The following is a 17,475-nucleotide window of genomic DNA, read 5'->3' as shown; positions in this document are numbered from 1 at the left end:
TATTAATGTGGACTCCATATCCGACGTGGAAATGAAAATCTATATTACACGTCTGTATTTACTATTAAGTGGTCCAAAATGCAATGCAGAGCTTAGACATTGAAAAAAATAATTATAATCTTGTTACCTACCAAATTGCCAAAAATCTAAATTAGTGACATCTATTATTACAGAAAAGGGAAATAGTATTGATCTTTACACTGTGAATTACGTCACAACATTTTATGTGAAACTACTGAATTAAGATGAATTTCCACTATTTTCAATTTGCATATCACTATTTTAAATTTGCAAAAAAATGAAAAAGATGCCACAACTTTACCTAAAGATAATAGATATATACCTTAAAGTGGGAATATGAGAGGGGGCACTTATAAATGTCACTCCTTCCATTGCGAATAGGAGTTCCGTTTTTCCATTTCTGTCCGTCCGCGAATAGGAGTTTCGATTCATTTTTAATATTAATAGTAATAGGCACCAATTTCAACTAACTCATTCCACTCACATTTTATTTCAAAATTATAGATACAAGTGAGACTCATATACCACTATTTCACTAACTTTTTTCTAGTCACTTTTCTTAAAATTTTTGCCGAGAAGATTCATACTCCTATTCGCAGACGGATGGAGTAGTATTTAACATTGTTACAATAATATTTTATTTCTTAGATAAATGTTAGAACCCATGAAAGTGGTGAGCACTATAATACAAAGTTCAACCCAACTAAAAGAAACAAAAATTTATAATACTGATTACCAAAACAATGTTGATTAAACAAAGGGAAAGAAGGAAAACAACCGACAACACAATCACTAAGACCACACAAAAAAAGGACGATGTATCTATCTGAGTAATGATAAACAACCAAATTTTGTACAGCCAAAATAATATTATATTAGCTATTTTGATGTGTTAATTAAATATTAAAATAATAAATATAGTTAGTTAACAAATTAAAAATAATTTATTAATCTTTGGCCTCATTTTCAATTTTTTATTTTTATATTTGAATTATTTCTCTATTATTTTTTAAATTTGAATTAAAGTATGCATTAATTACATTTTATGGTTCAAAAAAAATTTAAAAATTATACACAAATACCGTAATATTATGCACGTTCCCTATACTATATGTATGTCTATACTTTTTAATTAAATGTATATATACATTACTTTTTCTCCCAAATAAACCAATTTTTGGTTGTACAAAATTTGGTTGCATAGACTTATTGTATCTATAAGATGAATGTCACATTTGTATCGTTAGGCAAGGGGAATTGATGAAATGATTTGGAGTGGAGAATGAGAGAGAGAATACCTAATTATCTCATACATGATTAGATTTGTGAAATGAAATGAAATGGATATATGTCTATGTCACAAATTGGAGATTGAAGGGACATTTACTTAATTGATGAAGAAAGGCTTAATGCACATATATATGGTTAATGAAGAAGAGAGCGTGGCCATTTGAGCACCAAACAAAAGAAAATGCGATCCCACCAAATTGAAATATCTCATGTTCTTTTTATAGAATGCATATTCATCACCATATCTTTCTCACATTTATGTAGTGCCACACCCCAACATCTCACCTTCACCTTTACTTATCCAAAATACATACATAGATAATAGATTTTGTGTAGGTCGAAGGTGTAAAACACCAACTATTTAGGTACAAAAGTGGTTCCCGTAATGCTATAATTTCAATTTGTGGTCAAATTTATAGCCACAACTAGGACATATTCTCCACCTTGGATCATGGGGCTTACAAAGGGTCAGATATACCAAAATGTTGGTATACCATATTTATTGTAATCGAAAATATTAAAATTTTTGATATTATAATTTTCGATAGAGTATGATATTGGCTAAAACATATCGGTACAATAACGGTATACATTTTTATATATTGTGGAATATTAAAATTTCTATGCATATCGTATTTTACAATATGTACTTTGTAGTACCGTATATATTGAATTTTTTTGATATAGTACCACATATCGATATAAACTAACAATACAATATACATTAAAATTTCACAACCATATGTTCAATGCTGTGAAACTTAACTTATAATGAAACTTGTTTTTTTCTAACATGTTCATTAATATTTATATAATGATAAAAACACATAACAATTTTTAAATATGATGAAGTTGGGTTTGTATAATGGATATAATTGGGCTTTTATTTCTTGGGCCAACACAGCCTGTCAACTGAGTATATATATCTACCTTAGCTGTTCCTCAATACTGATCCAATTTCATTTTCTCAACAGTAAACCTATTACAGTTCCATTTATTTATTTCTATAGTACTATTTTAGTAATATTCTATTGTTTTAAAAATAATATGCTAGTAAATATGTAGCCTAGCTAATTTAAATTAGGAAGCTTCTACAGTATTTTCCTTGTTATGTTCACAGTTGATAAAATGAAGCTTTTAGGTGTATTTCAATTTGCTTCTAAATTCCTAAATTTTTGTTGAATTATGATATTGCATATCATTTTAAAAGTAAGACTATTAAATTAGTAATAAGTTTTGATTTTGCATAGCAGTTAAGATTTAGATATGATGAATATCATGATTTAATGAGTTATTTATGTTACACTATTGGAGGTTAATTAAAACGGCATCTCATGCAAATATCATCGTTATTATACTAAATAAAAATAAATGAAAATCCACGTGTCTACTCAAACCCTTGACCGCACAAACTCAAAGGAAAAGGAAGCGGGAATCCTCACCGCCCTTCGAAATCGCCATGGATAGCCGCGACGCCAAGCTCAAGCGCCCCTGCTACCCCACCCACACCGAAAATCCGACCTCCTATTCCGATCATTTCGACGTTCTATTGGAGTCTCTCCTCCATTTCCGCGATTCCTCCGCGATCGCTCTCGACCTCGCCGTCGGTCGCATCGTCGACTCCTGCCCCCGCGATTCCGAGAAGCAACACGTCGTCGATCGCGCGCTCCGTCTCGGTTCCGCGCTCACTGAAGCGGCCAACCGATCCGCTAGGAGGCTGGCTTCCATGCACAACGCCGCCGTTTGGGCTCTTCCGTCCGATCTCACTATTAAGGTGATTTCTTACTTGAAGATCTAGGTAATAGGTACTAGTTTACAATTTTACTGGATTGCGATTAGTTACGCCGAGATCGTGGTGGATCGATCTTCTATTAGCTTTTGATCAATTGGCTGCTTTACTGTTTGCGTGAGCGTGAACATTATATCAGTGTAGATAATGTGTTGCGGACTCTATCTGTGCACAAGTTCACTTGAGCTAGTACTTAGTTACCTATTTTATGCATTGACCTGGAATTGTAGGTCTTTCTGCGATTAGTTACGCCGAGATTGGTGGATCGATCTTCTATTAGCTTTTGATCAATTGAGCTGCATTACTGTTTCCGCAAGGGTCAACATTCTAGCAATGTAAATAATTTGTTGTGGATCGCACAAGTTCTCTTGAGTTAGTGACCAATTTTCTGAATTGAGCTCAATTTTAGGATTCCTGCGCGGATGGTGTACATAGAGTTTATCATATAAGAAGTTTCTATCACTTAGGTTTTTTAAAAATGATTATGTAGTTAAAATAAGTGGAGGATTTATGATTCATGATGTTCGCATTTACTCTTTGTTCAGGTATTTTCGTTGCTCGATACACAGAGTGTGTGTCATGCTGCTGCTACATGCTCCTTCTTCAATAAGTGTGCTGCTGATCCATTGTGCTATGCCAATATTAACTTAACCACGACTGTTCCAAGGGTCAATAATGTAGTAGTTTCCACAATGATTCAACGAGCGGGGAAAGTACTGCGGTAAGGCTATGACCATTTGTTTTTCTTAGATGAGCTCCTGGGAGAACTGTTTTCTGTGTCTGCTGTATCTTAGAATGTCTGGATATGTGTTGTATTTCTTTTTTACTTCAGTTAGTGTGTGGGCTGAGATTATGCGTCCTGATCGATTCAGTAGTGCATTTAGTTTAGTTTTCCAGTACAAGAATTGGTATCTATCTGCTTTCAAGTTTGGTAATAAATGACAATACGGATTCGAGAATCATCAGCGCTATGCTTCTTTTAAGCTTTTTTTGTGATGCTTTATCTGGAAATGGCTGGTCATTGTGAAATGCTTGAATATTTGCATATCCTCATAACCTACATCTATGTGAAAGGGGTATCTGCAGATGTTTAATACGCGTGTTCACAATGCTGCGCCGTGAACTTTGATCATCTTACCATTTGTAGGTCCCTTAAGCTTGGGATTGTCCCTCGCCCACCTGTTGCATCACTAGGTTCGTCACAAGCACTCGTTTATTCTATGAGAAATTCATCAGATACATCGGAATTTTCATGGAATGATAAAAGGCCGAGACAGGGAAAGGAGACATTTATACTTACTAGGTCTTGCTTGGCACCATTGATCAGTGATGGTGGTGCTCCAGGGTAACATTTGTTGCTTTATATTTCTAGTATTTCATAAAGGGTCTTTCCATATACTGTTTTACTTATCTTCCCGTCTTCAATTTTTCAGGGCTCTTCTGAAAAAGTTACACCTTTATAACATAGAAAGAATGGACAATTCAGCATTGGGAGCTGCTATATCCGCTTGCCCTTCTTTGCTTGATCTAGAAATTGTTGGCCTGTGAGTATCAATTTCTATTAGTTGCTTAAATTGTAATTCTGAGTTGGTTTCTACGTTTTATTGTATTGTTATCTCTCGATGCACATATTCAGAGAGACATACCTATTGGTGAATGAAATATTATGGAGTAGTATATTTGTACAGATATGTTGCATTAAGGATGAAACCCAAAAGTTAATTTTCCCATATGGGTAACAGTTGTTCTGACATGAGTATACATCTTCTTTGCAGACATGTGGAGCTGCGGCATACCCTGGAGTCTGTGAGTAGATCCTGTCCCCTAATAGGACGTCTATATTTTGAATCATCGAAAACAGGTGCATAATTGTCCAGACTTCAGCCACGTTTTGCAGGTCAAAAGATATTTTGCTCATGTGTTTTTACCTTTCAGGTAGAGATGACAGCTTAAAATTAGCAACATGCAATGACATAGTCAACAATTGCCCATATTTATCCTCGTTAGCACTTCGAGGGTTTAAATTGCATGACCCTAAAGTCCGTGTTCTTGTCAAGGTATGCTTCCATTTCCTTTCATTCACCTTTTTGTATTCTCCCACTCGTCTTGAATATGGTTGTTATGGTTATACTTTGTCCATGCAGGGATTGCGTAATTTGAATTTTGTTGACTTTACAATGTCCTATGCCATCACTGGTGAATTTCTTAGGTAAGTGTAGTTGCCTTGGATATTGAAGGACTTTTTTCCCTTTGTCCTCTTCATACACATGTCATCATTCATGTTTTTTACTTTCTGCTTGTAGAAACCTAGGTGGCAGTGGAGGTGGAAGCTTACTGGAAGTTTTGATTTTACGGGATTGTATGCATTTGAGAGAAGTAAGAATTGAGTATTTTTAGTAAATATGACAATAGTAGTATTTTACAAAATTGATTATTATATAGTTTTCTAAATTTGAGCTGTATCATTCAGGCAGAAGTTTCCAGGTTGCTTTCGGCGATTATTGCAGGACGTTTCAAGTTTCTTAAGCACCTTGTCAGAATCCAATCTCACCGATGTCATAAATCTTAATATTTTCCATTTTTTCTTGTGTCTTAAGTAATTAATTCTCATTGCCTGTTGATAGGATGTATCCAATCGAGAGGGGCTTGCATCTGATGATGACTGGTACCAGAGATGTTACACCCCAAGGTACATGCTGATATATGTTGCTGCTGCAACTTTGATTTTTATCTTCGAACCACAGTGACGCAACAATTATGCAGTTTCATGTCTTTACGCGAGCTATTGGAAGAAAGGCCCAGTCTAAGGGTGCTTGCAGATTTTCCTGCCATGGGAAGGTAACTAATACTCTGTTCTTTTTACATCTGAACTTCGTATAGTAGATGTTTTTCCACTAGTTTACTCAAATACGAAGTCCCGTTTCTCAAGCTCAGTTTTGTGGAAGAGCCAATGACCAGCAGTGATGTCAACAACGATACCAACTCACCCTCTGGGGAGTATGCATTCACTACCTCATCGGAGAGCAGTTATAATAGCGACCACAGTAGTGGCAACGAGGACTACCCTAATGCCGGGTTTCCAATCCATGATGAGAGTTCAGATGAGGTGGATGATTTATAGAGAGAGAGATGTCAGCATCTCGGTCCAGTGGAACCGCCTGTATAACTGGTACAATCTCCACATCAACTCATCAGGTCACGAGATGAAACTGTTGCATAAATTAATCCACATGCTGTTGCTGCTTTTTCAATTTAATGAAACTATGTTTCTGGTCATGAAAAATTCTAATTCGTAAACTTCATTGCAAGCTATCAGGTGTCCTGACTCCTGTCGATACTCCTACACGCAATGCAAATTCAGTGCGATCCTTATTGCATTAACATGAGGATTTTCATTCTCCGAGCATTGTTGACAGTAGCAATTCAGCGGCTGCTGCATTGATTGTGATTTTTTGTATAGGTCACTGGCTGGCGTATACACACTCACATTCCTGTTTACGAGGACCTGCAGATTGTCGAAAGTCTCGATAGTTTGCTCATGTTTCAAGCTTTGTTTTTCATTTGAACATGCAGAAACGATCATAAGAGTTATTTTATTAAGTTCTCCTATTTATTATCTGGATCTCTATGTTTTTTGTTTTGGGTAAGAAATTGAAGATTCCCTGATTAATTATGTGAACAAGAAAAGTGGCCCCATGTCAAGTTACAATGTTTATAACTCTATCATATTTTACTTGTTCAATCAAGTTACAATGTTTATAACTCTTTCATTAAAAAAAAAAACTTTAATATGATTGATAACACCACCAATATATATAGAGCCAAGATATTTAAAGACTGTAGCATTTCATATATTGGTGATGTGAATCCTAAGTTATGTTTCATTGTTAACCATAACATTTTTTAGCGTTTGTAATAGTTCGTCAGTGGCAAACCCTATACATAATTTTGGGATAAGAGGATCCATTCGATAAAAATGGTTTGTTGTCTGAAGTGATCGAACAAATAAAAGAGAAATGATTAATAGGTAATTTTGTAAATTCAAAATGAAAGTTTTTTTAAAATCTAAAACAACATGATTTCACGTCTTCTTCTTAAAAAATTTGTAGATCAAAGGGAGGGAGCATGATGTTTATAGCACCAGAAGGAAAAATTAGGCCTCCAAGTAATCTGGGGGCCCTAAATTTTCCATTGATTCACATATGAAGAAGCTATCTTGTTCACATAATTAATAAGGGAATCTTCAATTTCTTACCCCCACAACCCCACTTCTCTTGTTTTGCTGCTTTCTGAAATTATTAAGAATCAATTGTATTTTTTTCTTGGATAAAATATCATGTAACTTGGGATAAGTCGTTGTCATGTGTTTTCATGTTTGTGAAGAGCATGTGATTTTTAATAAATTGCAATGGTCTTGTCAAAATAAAACCTACAGGAAATCTCAATATTCAAATATACTGTATGACATTAAGCAGCATCAATAATCTAGAAAAACCATCAAATAAAAGTATGTCACTGAAAGCATGTGTTAGACACAACACACAAACTTTCTATAAGATGTTGCAAATGAAAAGGAACGTACGTATTGTTGAAGAGTGTCAATTACCTAATATGTGACAATTACCTAACATGATTTGACTGTCACCAAACATTTCAAATATGAATTAAACATGTGATAATTGATTTGACTGTCACCAAACTTTTTTCACATGTGCTCTTCTTATGCTATCTTGTTCACATGTGCTCTTCTTATCCTAGTTTTAGAGATGAATAACTCTATAAGGTGTTGCCTCCAACCGGAATCAAGCCACCACCAACATTCTCACTCTCCATTGTATGACTAAAACAACAATGCGCTCCGTCGCCGCTCTGCCTCTCATCATCATCTTGCTCCTCGCCCTCTACTCTGATGCAGTTTCAATATAGAAATCGGACAAAAACCTGCGGTGTCAGAATGATTTGAAATTCGCACGGTACATGCGAAACGTGATTTGACTGTCACCAAACTTTTCACATGGTGAATTCACATGTGCTCTTCTTATGATATCTTGTTCACATGTGCTCTTCTTATCCTAGTTTTAGAGATGAATAACTCTATAAAAAGGTGTTGCCTCCAACCGAAATCAAGCCACCACCAACTTTCTCATTCTCCTTTGTATGACTAAAACAACAATGTGCTCCGCCTCCGCTCTGCCTCTCATCATCATCTTGCTCCTCGCCCTCTACTCTGAAGCAGTTTCAATGTAGAAATCGAGCAAAAACCTACGGTGTCAGAATGATTTGAAATTCGCACAGTACATGCGAAATGCGATTTGAGATCGAACTCAATTACCTAACATGTGACAATTACCTAACATGTGATAATTGATTTGACTATCACAAAACTTTTCACACGTGCTCTTCTTATTCACATGTGTTCTTCTCCCCCTAAATTCAAAATTCACACACAAAACACCACATCCACACCAAATTTCACACACCCATCACTAATTCTCCATAAATTGAAGTGTTTGGACCGATTAATTTGAGCAATTTTGGAGGATGTTCGACCTAGCCAAATTCAAGAGGTGGAAATCGTTTTGTGTAAAATTTAAGCTTAAAAGGTATGTTCTTCTACTTGAACTTCCTCTATTGTTATATTGGAGTCTTCACCAATTTTTCTCTCGATTATATGATGCTTGTGATTTTTTAACACATTTGTAGGTTTATTCCCTTTACATGTTGCCTAGACTAATTGGTAAATGAGTTGTTTTTTATAGCCGACCCCCATGCGACAGTTCCTTTCTTTCAATTTCACACTAAAACATGTGAGCTAAAAAATTTGTGGCTGAAATTTTATTTACTATTTACTTCTTTTTTTGTACAGAAAGACAATTTTTTGTAATGGATACATATAGTATTTAGCTTACTGGTGCAAAATATTAGAAACAAATTATAAAGTTTAAGCAATTAATTTTTTTTTCGTGGAACTCTAGAAATAAATATCGAATTAAACTCAGTTCTAAGAATTTATTGCGTCTAAATTTGGTAGTGCGAAAGCCCAAAACGAAATTTCTTTGCTTGCGTGACTTGCCCTATTAATTAATGACCCATTAATATCTTAATATTAATTAGTTTCAAATAAAAATTTAATGTTAAATTGTTTATTAGTATCTATATATCAAGTTCTACTCCCAAATTATTAGTGTTCTTACAGGCTTACACGATAATATTTAAAATATCAGATAAACTATAATGTGATTACATTTTACAAGAAAATAATAATAGTAATAATAATAAATAATAGTGGGTGTGAATAAAAAGGGACGACGTGAAGATTTCTGTCTACTCAAAACTTTGCTCACTAGAGGCATCCAAAGAAATATGATGTATTTCAGTTTGCTCACTTTGCTCACATGTGCTCATATTGAGCAATTACCTAACGTGATAATTGATTTGACTGTCACCAAACTCTTCACATGTGTGTGTTCTTCTTATTCACATGTGTGTGCTCTGATGAATAACTCTATAAAAAGGTGTTGCCTCCAACCGGAATCAAGCCACCACCAACATTCTCACTCTCCTTTGTATGACTGAAACAACAATGCACTCCCGCCGCTCTGCCTCTCATCATCAGCTTGCTCCTCGCCCTCTACTTTGATGCACTTTCAACGTAGAAATTGGGCAAAAATCTGCGGTGTCAGAATGATTTGAAATTCGCACAGTACATGCGAAACGCAATTTTGGATCGAACTCAATCTTGTTTCTTGATTACTTTTTCGTCCAGTCGTGTTTCTCTATACGTTTTGCATCATACTCCATTGCATCTACCAATGTAATCTCTCTTATATTTATCTTTTTCTCCACTGGTTCAAGCATTTTATCTCACAGTGTATTCTTATGCTGTGAACGCCGGTAGAAGCCGCCGGAGAAAACCCATTTATCTTTTTCTCCACTGGTTCAAGCATTTCTTCTACTTAAACTTCCTCCATTGTGGTGACAGACAAACTGTATGACATTAAGCAACATCAATAATCTAAAATAAACCATCAAATAAAAGTATGTCACTGAAAGCATGTGAATTACCTAACATGATTTGACTGTCACCAAATTTTCAAATGTGAATTAAACATGTGATAATTGATTACAACCAAACTTTCCCTTCTTTCTGTGTGCTCAAAACTTTGGTCACTAGAACCCGATTCCACATTAATTATCAAGTGAAAGAATAGTCAGCAAAAATATGATTCCAACTTTTCCTTTGATAATTGAATCACATAGAGATGATAAGGTAGTATGTGTTTTTAAATTACAAAGAGAGATGATAAGAAAGTATGTGTTGTTGAATCACATAAAGATGAAAAGGTAGTATGTATTGTTGAATCACGTAAAGATGATTTGGAATATTTGTTCTTGAAGCACAGAGAGAGATGATATACACCTTAATTTGACTCTACTGACTTCGTCTTTTGCTTATAAACAATGCAACTGAAACTCAAACTTAAAATGTGATGTGGAATTGATAATTGATAAATTGGAATATATTTGAGAATATGCTAAAAAACAATAGGAATGAGAGTGAACGTCGGTGTATAGCACACGAACAATATGACAAGTCCTACATATGAAGTGAAAAGTTTCATGAATAAACTAAAAGACACTAGAAAGAGTGGATTTTAAGAATTTGCTATTTGAGCAAAGCTTAACATAGGCGCTACTCATACTAAAAAAATACATTTTTTTTTCCGACGTTTATCTCATAAGAACTCCAAAAATTAAACATGTTTAACATGAAGCAATTCTTTGGGACGAGTGACCCCCTAGAAAGTTTCTCATGAGCATGTAATACAAAACATGGTAAAAGAACTAGTGTTATAATGTGAAGACAAATCAAAGAGTTTGGTTGTTACACATATTGTTAGGTTAACTCGTTTATTCACTTGTTGCACAAATACTCAACCCGGTCCCCTTATGTAACACATTTTCCATTTCAGGAAGTCTCACTTAAAATGCCACATTTTCTTAAAATGAAATACCACTCTCTACTTCGTATCCTCTCTTACTTTATTATCTTTTGCATTTAACACACAAAACCGATTTAACTAAAATTTATATCAGAATAAAAGTACTCCACTTATATGGGACAAGTGTACTAGTATAATTTTTTGAGGTCAAATAGTCCATCAATAATTTATTAAACTAAAATTACTATAAATATCAAATTATAATACCGCACTAGACCGGGGAGTGTTATATTGCTAACTCAATACTTAATTGCTAAGTACAATTAAATAATAACCATTAGATATTCAAATTAAGGGCGTAAATCATTAGCCCTCGGAACGTCAATGTGACCAACAAAAAACATCAATAAGGGTATTAAGGTCAATTTACAACAAATTAATTGTAACTAACTTTTGAAAAATATTTCATAACTTTAAAACGCATATATTTTCTCGATTTATATTATTTTTTCGCACAACATATATCAAATTAAAGATAATTTCATAAGAGGATTTTAACGAGATCTCACTTGCATATATTCCGATGTCAAATTTTGAAAGAAAAAAAAAATTTAATTTTTTCGTACAACAACAAATGTCAATATGATATATAAAATATGTCAATATAAGTTATGTGCTAACATTCTCAAAGCATTGTGTCGACATTTTCAAAGCATTTGTGTTGATATTTTCAAAACATTATATTGACATTTTCATCCAAAACCCTAATTTGATAGTTTTTTTTTTATCTTTTTCGATTTGATTAATAAAAATAAAAATTACACGTGGCAAATTATAGACCACAAATTTTATAAAATTCAATAATCTTATAGTTAATGATTTGTTAAGTCCCGAATTAGACCAGTATATTTAGTATTCCTTTTAGCATTAGGTTAGCAATGCAAAAAGTTTATGACTTAAAATTGGGCTACGTCTAAAGCCCATGATAAAATATTTACAAAAACATTTATCCCATCAAGATTTAGGCCCAATTGAGGCCAGAAGCAATAAATATGAACTACGAAACCCTAGGGTTAAAGCTCTCGCCTTCATTCAACGCACAGCAGCGGCATTCGGCGATCTGCTTGAACCACACCGTAATCTCTCGAATTCTCTGTTGCTCAGATTTTCCTTTTAGTATTGCATTGTTAAATTCGTTGGAAATCAAATCGAGGTGAACTAGGTTAATAATTCCTCTCTGTTACAGCAAAATGGCGGACAAGGCAGTTACTATCAGGACCAGGAAGTTCATGACCAACCGTCTCCTCTCCAGGAAACAATTTGTATGTATTGCCAAATTTTGTTATAATTGATTTTCGCAGTTTAGCTCACTGTTTTGAAACTCTGTTTTCTGTTTGTGATTGTGCTGTAGATCATTGATGTATTGCATCCAGGAAGGGCCAATGTTTCTAAGGTTTGTTCTCGTTTAATATATATGTTTTGTTATGTTATTGAATTGTTCTGTTTTGTTTTTACTTTTCTTTTTCGATTGATTATATGACCTTTTAACGGAAATGATCTGCTTGTGTCAAAATTAGAGGTCAATTCCTATGTTGTTTCAATTCTAGGTCGCAGTTATGTATTGAAATTGAATTACATATAGTGCTAATGCTTTGAAGTTGCTTAGGTAGTTTCTGAGCAAGTTTATGAGATTTGTTAACTGAGTGTTTATGCCATTTGATATGTTTTTCTTTGATAGTATAAATGTGATTTCATTTACTTTTCCCCAAATATTTTTTGTATTCACTTAGTTCAATATGTAATTGCTTTAGGCCGAGTTGAAGGAGAAGTTAGCAAGGATGTACGATGTTAAGGACACGAATGCCATCTTTGTATTCAAGTTCAGGACCCACTTTGGTGGTGGCAAATCTACTGGTTTTGGCCTGATCTATGATTCTGTTGAGAATGCTAAGAAATTCGAGCCTAAGTACAGGCTAATCAGGGTAACAACCTCACTTTATTTGTATGTCTAGTTTAAACTGTTGTCAAGCATTTTCTTCATGTATGAATATGCTCAGTGTGACTGATTACACAACAATCTTGGCCATAATTTGCCACCATTGTTATGATCAGATTATCTGAATAACCTCTACACTCATGAACATACACTAGTTATTTTCCTTATTCGGATACATGTTTATGTGTGGAATTTTTTTCTTGCAGAATGGTCTTGACACCAAGATTGAGAAGTCAAGGAAGCAGATGAAGGAAAGGAAGAACAGAGCAAAGAAAATCCGTGGTGTCAAGAAGGTGTGATATTGTTTCCCTTCAACTAAATTGTTGTACCTTTTCGTGTGCTAATTGTGCTGTAATTTTTTTGCAGACCAAAGCTGGAGATGCCGCCAAGGCTGGCAAGAAGAAATAAATTTTTGATAATTCACTTTTTTGGATTTGGAGTCGTCACGATTTTCTTATTTTGTTTTATCTTAATGTTAATTTAGCTACTGCTTTAATGTTAAACTGGCACAATATTTTTGGATTGTTACCAACTCTCAAACTCTATATCATCAGAGTATTTTCTTTTGCAAACATTTTTAACGATGTTGTCTATCATAATTGTGATTATACCTTCGAAACATTGCCAAAATACATATTTTTGTATACTCTCTCCAAGTAATGCATCGTTTTCAAATTTTCCAAAGAAAAGAGTTTTTGTTTTTTAGTCTCTTATATTTGCATAGATTCTGTAAGAACTAATCTCGGTAGACCTCTCATAATTCAGTGTAATCAAAATCCTAGTTTTATGAAATATAGTAGGAAATAATTTATGATTTATACGAACTCATGTTTTAAAATTTTAAAATACATGAATGTTTTTATTTTCTAAAATTTGGCATAATTAAATTCCATCGACCGGTTTCGATTTTATGGAATGAATCGGGATTTGAATTTTCGTAGGGAACTCTTTGACATAACCTTTCTAATGGTACAATCTATTTTAGGATTAAATTGGAAAATTTAGAGTAACTTAAGATTACTTTAAAACTCTAATACAGTAGCTAATTTAAATTAATTTGATATAAATTAGTTTAAAATTGAAGTTATAATTTGAATTTGAATAGAAGAAAAGAAAGTGGTGTTCACTAATTAGTAGGCTAAGGGCAATTATTTGGAGTATAATGGTGTGTTAGGAGTAGCATTAATTAACTTAACTAAAAACACAACATAACAATGAAGCTTGTTAGGTGGTTATAAATAGAAAAATTGGGCACAACGCCGGCAGCGGCAGCCATGTCCAGCACCCAGCCACCGGCGGCGATCCGCCCCTACCGCCTTCGTAAAATACTCTCCAACCACACTCTTGCCGTTTCCTGCGTCAAATTCTCCAACGACGGCTCTCTATTCGCCTCCGCCTCCCTCGATCAAACCCTAATCGTCTACTCCACCCAAACCCTAACCCAAATCTCCCACCTAATCGGCCACTCCGACGGCGTCAGCGACCTCTCCTGGTCCTCCGACTCCACCTACATCTGCTCCGCCTCCGACGACCGCACCCTCCGCATCTGGCTCGTCCGCACCGCCGAGTGCGTCAAAATCCTCCGCGGCCACACGGATCGGGTTTTCTGCGTCAATTTCAACACGCAGTCCAATCTCCTCGTCTCCGGGGGCTTCGACGACACCGTTAGGGTTTGGGACGTCAAGACGGGGAAGGCGGTGCACGTGATCCGTGCGCACACGATGCCTGTCACGTCCGCCAGTTTCAACAGAGACGGCAATTTGATCGTTTCCGGGAGCCACGACGGCTCGTGTAAGGTTTGGGATGCGGAGACTGGGGCCTGGGTGAAGACGCTGATTGATGTCACGGTGCCGGCGGTGTCGTTTGCCAAGTTTTCGCCCAATGGCAAGTTTGTCCTTGTTGCAACGCTTGATGATAATCTTGTAAGTTTTTTTGCAATCTCGATGTTGATTCATGGAATTGAAAGTATTAGGCTCTGCGTTATCTATTGTGTTTGATATGAGATGAAGAGATCATTGACGAATCGAGCTTCCAAATTTTGAAATTTTTGCAAAGCTTAATTGTTGATTTGTGTATGGATTTGGAAGTATTACGATTTGCATTATCAATTGTGTTAGATGTGAGTTGAAGAGATGATTGACAAATCGTGCTTCCAAAATTTGCCTCTTTGTTACATGATTTGAAGTTAAAAGAGGGGATATGTATTAGCTTTTTTACTGTATCAAATCTGCTTATGTGTAGGCAGATAGCATTTACAGTTTGCCTATTTATGCATATTAGAGTTTGATGTATGCTTAGAATGAGAGAAATGGTGAAAATATATTGAGCTTTTATATATGGAGTTGGAAGTATTAGGCTTTGTATTATCAGCTGTGTTAGATGTGAGTTGAGGAGATCATTGACGAATCGTGCTTCCGAATTTGCTTTTGTTACAGGATTTGAACTTAACAGAGGGGAAATGATTTTGCTTTTTTCTGTATCAAATTTGCTTGTATGGAGGCGGATAGCATTTACAGTTTGCCTATTTATGCATATTAGACTATGATGTACGCTTAGAATGAGAGAAATTGTGAAAATTTTGGGTCTTTAGTGAATACAACGACCATAGTTTGTATAGGTTGATAGCATTTTGGTGGGTATAATTGGATTAATCGTTGTAAGCCTGTAAGAGTTTATGTCAAGTGGTAAAGCAGTTTAGTTCTAACATATGAATGTTCTTGATTGCAGAAGTTATGGAACCACGCGGCTGGGAAGAGCATAAAGTTATATACAGGCCACACGAACAGAGTCTACTGCATAACTCCAACATTTTCTGTCAGCAGCGACAGCGAAAAGTTAATTGTCAGTGGGTCCGAGGATAAGTGTGTATACTTATGGAATTTACAGGGGAAAATGCTTCAGAAACTCGAAGGCCATACAGATACTGTTATTTCTGTAGCATGTCACCCCACAGTGAATATGATTATATCTGCGGGACTTGAGAAGGACAAGACAGTGAGGGTCTGGGTTCAGCAATAATATGTACCGAGACATAGTTAGCAAGCACTAGCAGGTTAGTGGTTTTTCTCCTAGAGGATCAATTTTCTATTCCCTTGGATGGTGCTTATGCTCAATAGGAGAGTAGAATTATTGTTGGGTGATTTCTTAATATGTCTGAGCATTTGAATCTCCTTCCATGTTTATGCTCTGCATTTGTTTTGAAACTGGTTTAAATTTGAATTGTACTGTGCCAGTGTTTTCCATCAAATAATGCTTCTTTTCTTTGCCTGGATGTCGGTTTAGCCTTTGAGGTTACATCATTAGCTTCAATGTGATACTATCTCTATTAGTGCCACAAAACATGTTTTTGTGGTGTTTGATGATTCTGAATTTTCCATTGATAAAACAACGTGATAGAAAGAAATTGCTACGGTGCTTTCGTTAATAGCATTTTCATTAATTTCGTCAAAAGAGCATGCAAGGGTGCTTTCGAATATTCTTGTCTAGTAAATGTTGATATTGCCTGCCATCATAATTAGATTATCATTTAACTTGATGTTTTGTTTAATTATAGAAGAAGTAATAGGAGTATGAATTACTGCTAATATATTTCGAATCCAGGCAGAAAGAGGAAAAACTAAGCAACGTAGGATGCATTTTGTACGCTCTTGGATTTTATTATATTCTTCCTCTATATCTATTATCCAACTGTGTTATCTGAGAATGAAATCTCAGCAATTTCTGTGACCTGAGTGATATGAAATTCTTTATCTTGGACAGTGGAAGCCTCGAGATTTCTTCAAATCATGGAGCTCTGTCAAACTGGGATTGAAGGAGCTGATTCCACCACTTATACTGTCTGGAGCTATATGGTGACAAGTGACAACCCTTCGGACTAGACTATAATAACGTCGTGAAGCTGATGAAGTTGCACCGTGCTGTTTTTAAGAAGATTGGCGGGCAAGCATTGACTGTGAGAGTCGAAACATGAAATAGCTGCAGTTGCTTTGTAATGTAGAGTGGAAATTGTTACTGCTAATTTAAAACTCTGTTTGAAACCTTTTTCTTAGCTTTTTACTTTGTTTATAGTACTATATAAGGAAACAAATAATTCCGATTTCCTCATGAAAATATTTAATTTTTTTTTTCCCTCTACTGTACTTAAAATAACGTGACATTCGGACTAGACTATAATAACATTGCGAAGTGGTGAAGTTGCACCGTGTACTACGCCACTCAACCTTTCTTGTTTTTGACTCGAGACTCTTGTATGACATGGCCAAGCATCGATTCAGTGTGTGCAAATATGTATATTGCTCATTGTCGAAGATTCTCCTCGGATCAGTTACTGATCGTCCCCTTAGTAAGCTATTGCCTCACCAACTAGCTGATCGGATGCAAGCCCCTCCTCGAAGGGGATTCTATCAACGTGTTCCGAACTAGGATAGAATGATTGA

General features: G+C 35.3%; 3 protein-coding genes and 1 long non-coding RNA gene across 7 annotated transcripts; all 4 read left to right on the top strand.

The window, feature by feature from the left end:
- The first annotated feature begins 2,494 nt into the window (after positions 1–2,494).
- Positions 2,495–6,716, top strand: LOC125219511 (F-box protein SKIP17-like). Of its 4 annotated transcripts, none has more exons than XR_007176150.2 (13): positions 2,496–3,085; positions 3,646–3,821; positions 4,248–4,445; positions 4,534–4,644; positions 4,876–4,961; positions 5,036–5,157; positions 5,245–5,309; positions 5,404–5,476; positions 5,571–5,633; positions 5,725–5,789; positions 5,864–5,938; positions 6,035–6,295; positions 6,417–6,716. XR_007176150.2 is itself a non-coding variant. In XM_048121504.2 (13 exons), exons 1-12 carry the CDS (start codon positions 2,771–2,773, stop codon positions 6,219–6,221), a joined length of 1,536 nt encoding a protein of 511 aa, XP_047977461.1. In that variant the 5' UTR covers positions 2,496–2,770; the 3' UTR covers positions 6,222–6,269; positions 6,410–6,716. The 4 variants fall into 4 exon arrangements, 3 of the variants coding, with proteins under 3 accessions (XP_047977463.1, XP_047977461.1, XP_047977460.1); XM_048121504.2 differs by having other exon boundaries at positions 6,035–6,269; positions 6,410–6,716; XM_048121503.2 differs by having other exon boundaries at positions 2,497–3,085; positions 6,035–6,269.
- Positions 6,717–8,266: 1,550 nt separating this feature from the next.
- LOC125218417 (uncharacterized) lies at positions 8,267–10,032 on the top strand. Its single transcript, XR_007175955.2, has 2 exons — positions 8,267–8,703; positions 9,616–10,032. It is a non-coding gene; the product is annotated as an uncharacterized LOC125218417 (long non-coding RNA).
- A 2,021-nt stretch (positions 10,033–12,053) lies between these two features.
- On the top strand, positions 12,054–13,620 carry LOC125221539 (small ribosomal subunit protein eS24z-like). Its single transcript, XM_048123657.2, has 6 exons — positions 12,054–12,179; positions 12,290–12,365; positions 12,455–12,496; positions 12,855–13,025; positions 13,246–13,332; positions 13,406–13,620. The coding sequence occupies exons 2-6, from the start codon at positions 12,294–12,296 to the stop codon at positions 13,445–13,447; spliced, it is 414 nt and encodes a 137-aa protein (XP_047979614.1). The 5' UTR covers positions 12,054–12,179; positions 12,290–12,293; the 3' UTR covers positions 13,448–13,620.
- A 623-nt stretch (positions 13,621–14,243) lies between these two features.
- On the top strand, positions 14,244–17,167 carry WDR5B (Transducin/WD40 repeat-like superfamily protein). The gene is made up of 3 exons (XM_048123651.2): positions 14,244–14,961; positions 15,767–16,091; positions 16,799–17,167. Exons 1-2 carry the CDS (start codon positions 14,314–14,316, stop codon positions 16,055–16,057), a joined length of 939 nt encoding a protein of 312 aa, XP_047979608.1. The 5' UTR covers positions 14,244–14,313; the 3' UTR covers positions 16,058–16,091; positions 16,799–17,167.
- Positions 17,168–17,475: the final 308 nt, after the last annotated feature.

Source organism: Salvia hispanica, chromosome 1 (assembly GCF_029641045.1).
Source record: "Salvia hispanica isolate PSC_SH4W2 chromosome 1, Shi_PSC_v1, whole genome shotgun sequence".
Classification (NCBI taxonomy): Eukaryota; Viridiplantae; Streptophyta; class Magnoliopsida; order Lamiales; family Lamiaceae; genus Salvia; species Salvia hispanica.
This window is presented reverse-complemented; position numbering and strand designations above follow the sequence as displayed.

Excerpts from the sequence above, each read along its gene's own strand:
- LOC125219511 (XM_048121504.2), top strand. The coding sequence starts at position 2,771 with ATGGATAGCCGCGACGCCAAGCTCAAGCGCCCCTGCTACCCCACCCAC. Across the intron at positions 5,310-5,403 it reads ATCACTGGTGAATTTCTTAG|AAACCTAGGTGGCAGTGGAG; the intron begins GTAAGTGTAGTT and ends TTCTGCTTGTAG. Across the intron at positions 5,634-5,724 it reads TCAAGTTTCTTAAGCACCTT|GATGTATCCAATCGAGAGGG; the intron begins GTCAGAATCCAA and ends GCCTGTTGATAG.
- LOC125221539 (XM_048123657.2), top strand. The coding sequence starts at position 12,294 with ATGGCGGACAAGGCAGTTACTATCAGGACCAGGAAGTTCATGACCAAC. Across the intron at positions 12,497-12,854 it reads GAAGGGCCAATGTTTCTAAG|GCCGAGTTGAAGGAGAAGTT; the intron begins GTTTGTTCTCGT and ends TAATTGCTTTAG. Across the intron at positions 13,026-13,245 it reads CTAAGTACAGGCTAATCAGG|AATGGTCTTGACACCAAGAT; the intron begins GTAACAACCTCA and ends TTTTTCTTGCAG.
- WDR5B (XM_048123651.2), top strand. The coding sequence starts at position 14,314 with ATGTCCAGCACCCAGCCACCGGCGGCGATCCGCCCCTACCGCCTTCGT. Across the intron at positions 14,962-15,766 it reads CAACGCTTGATGATAATCTT|AAGTTATGGAACCACGCGGC; the intron begins GTAAGTTTTTTT and ends TCTTGATTGCAG.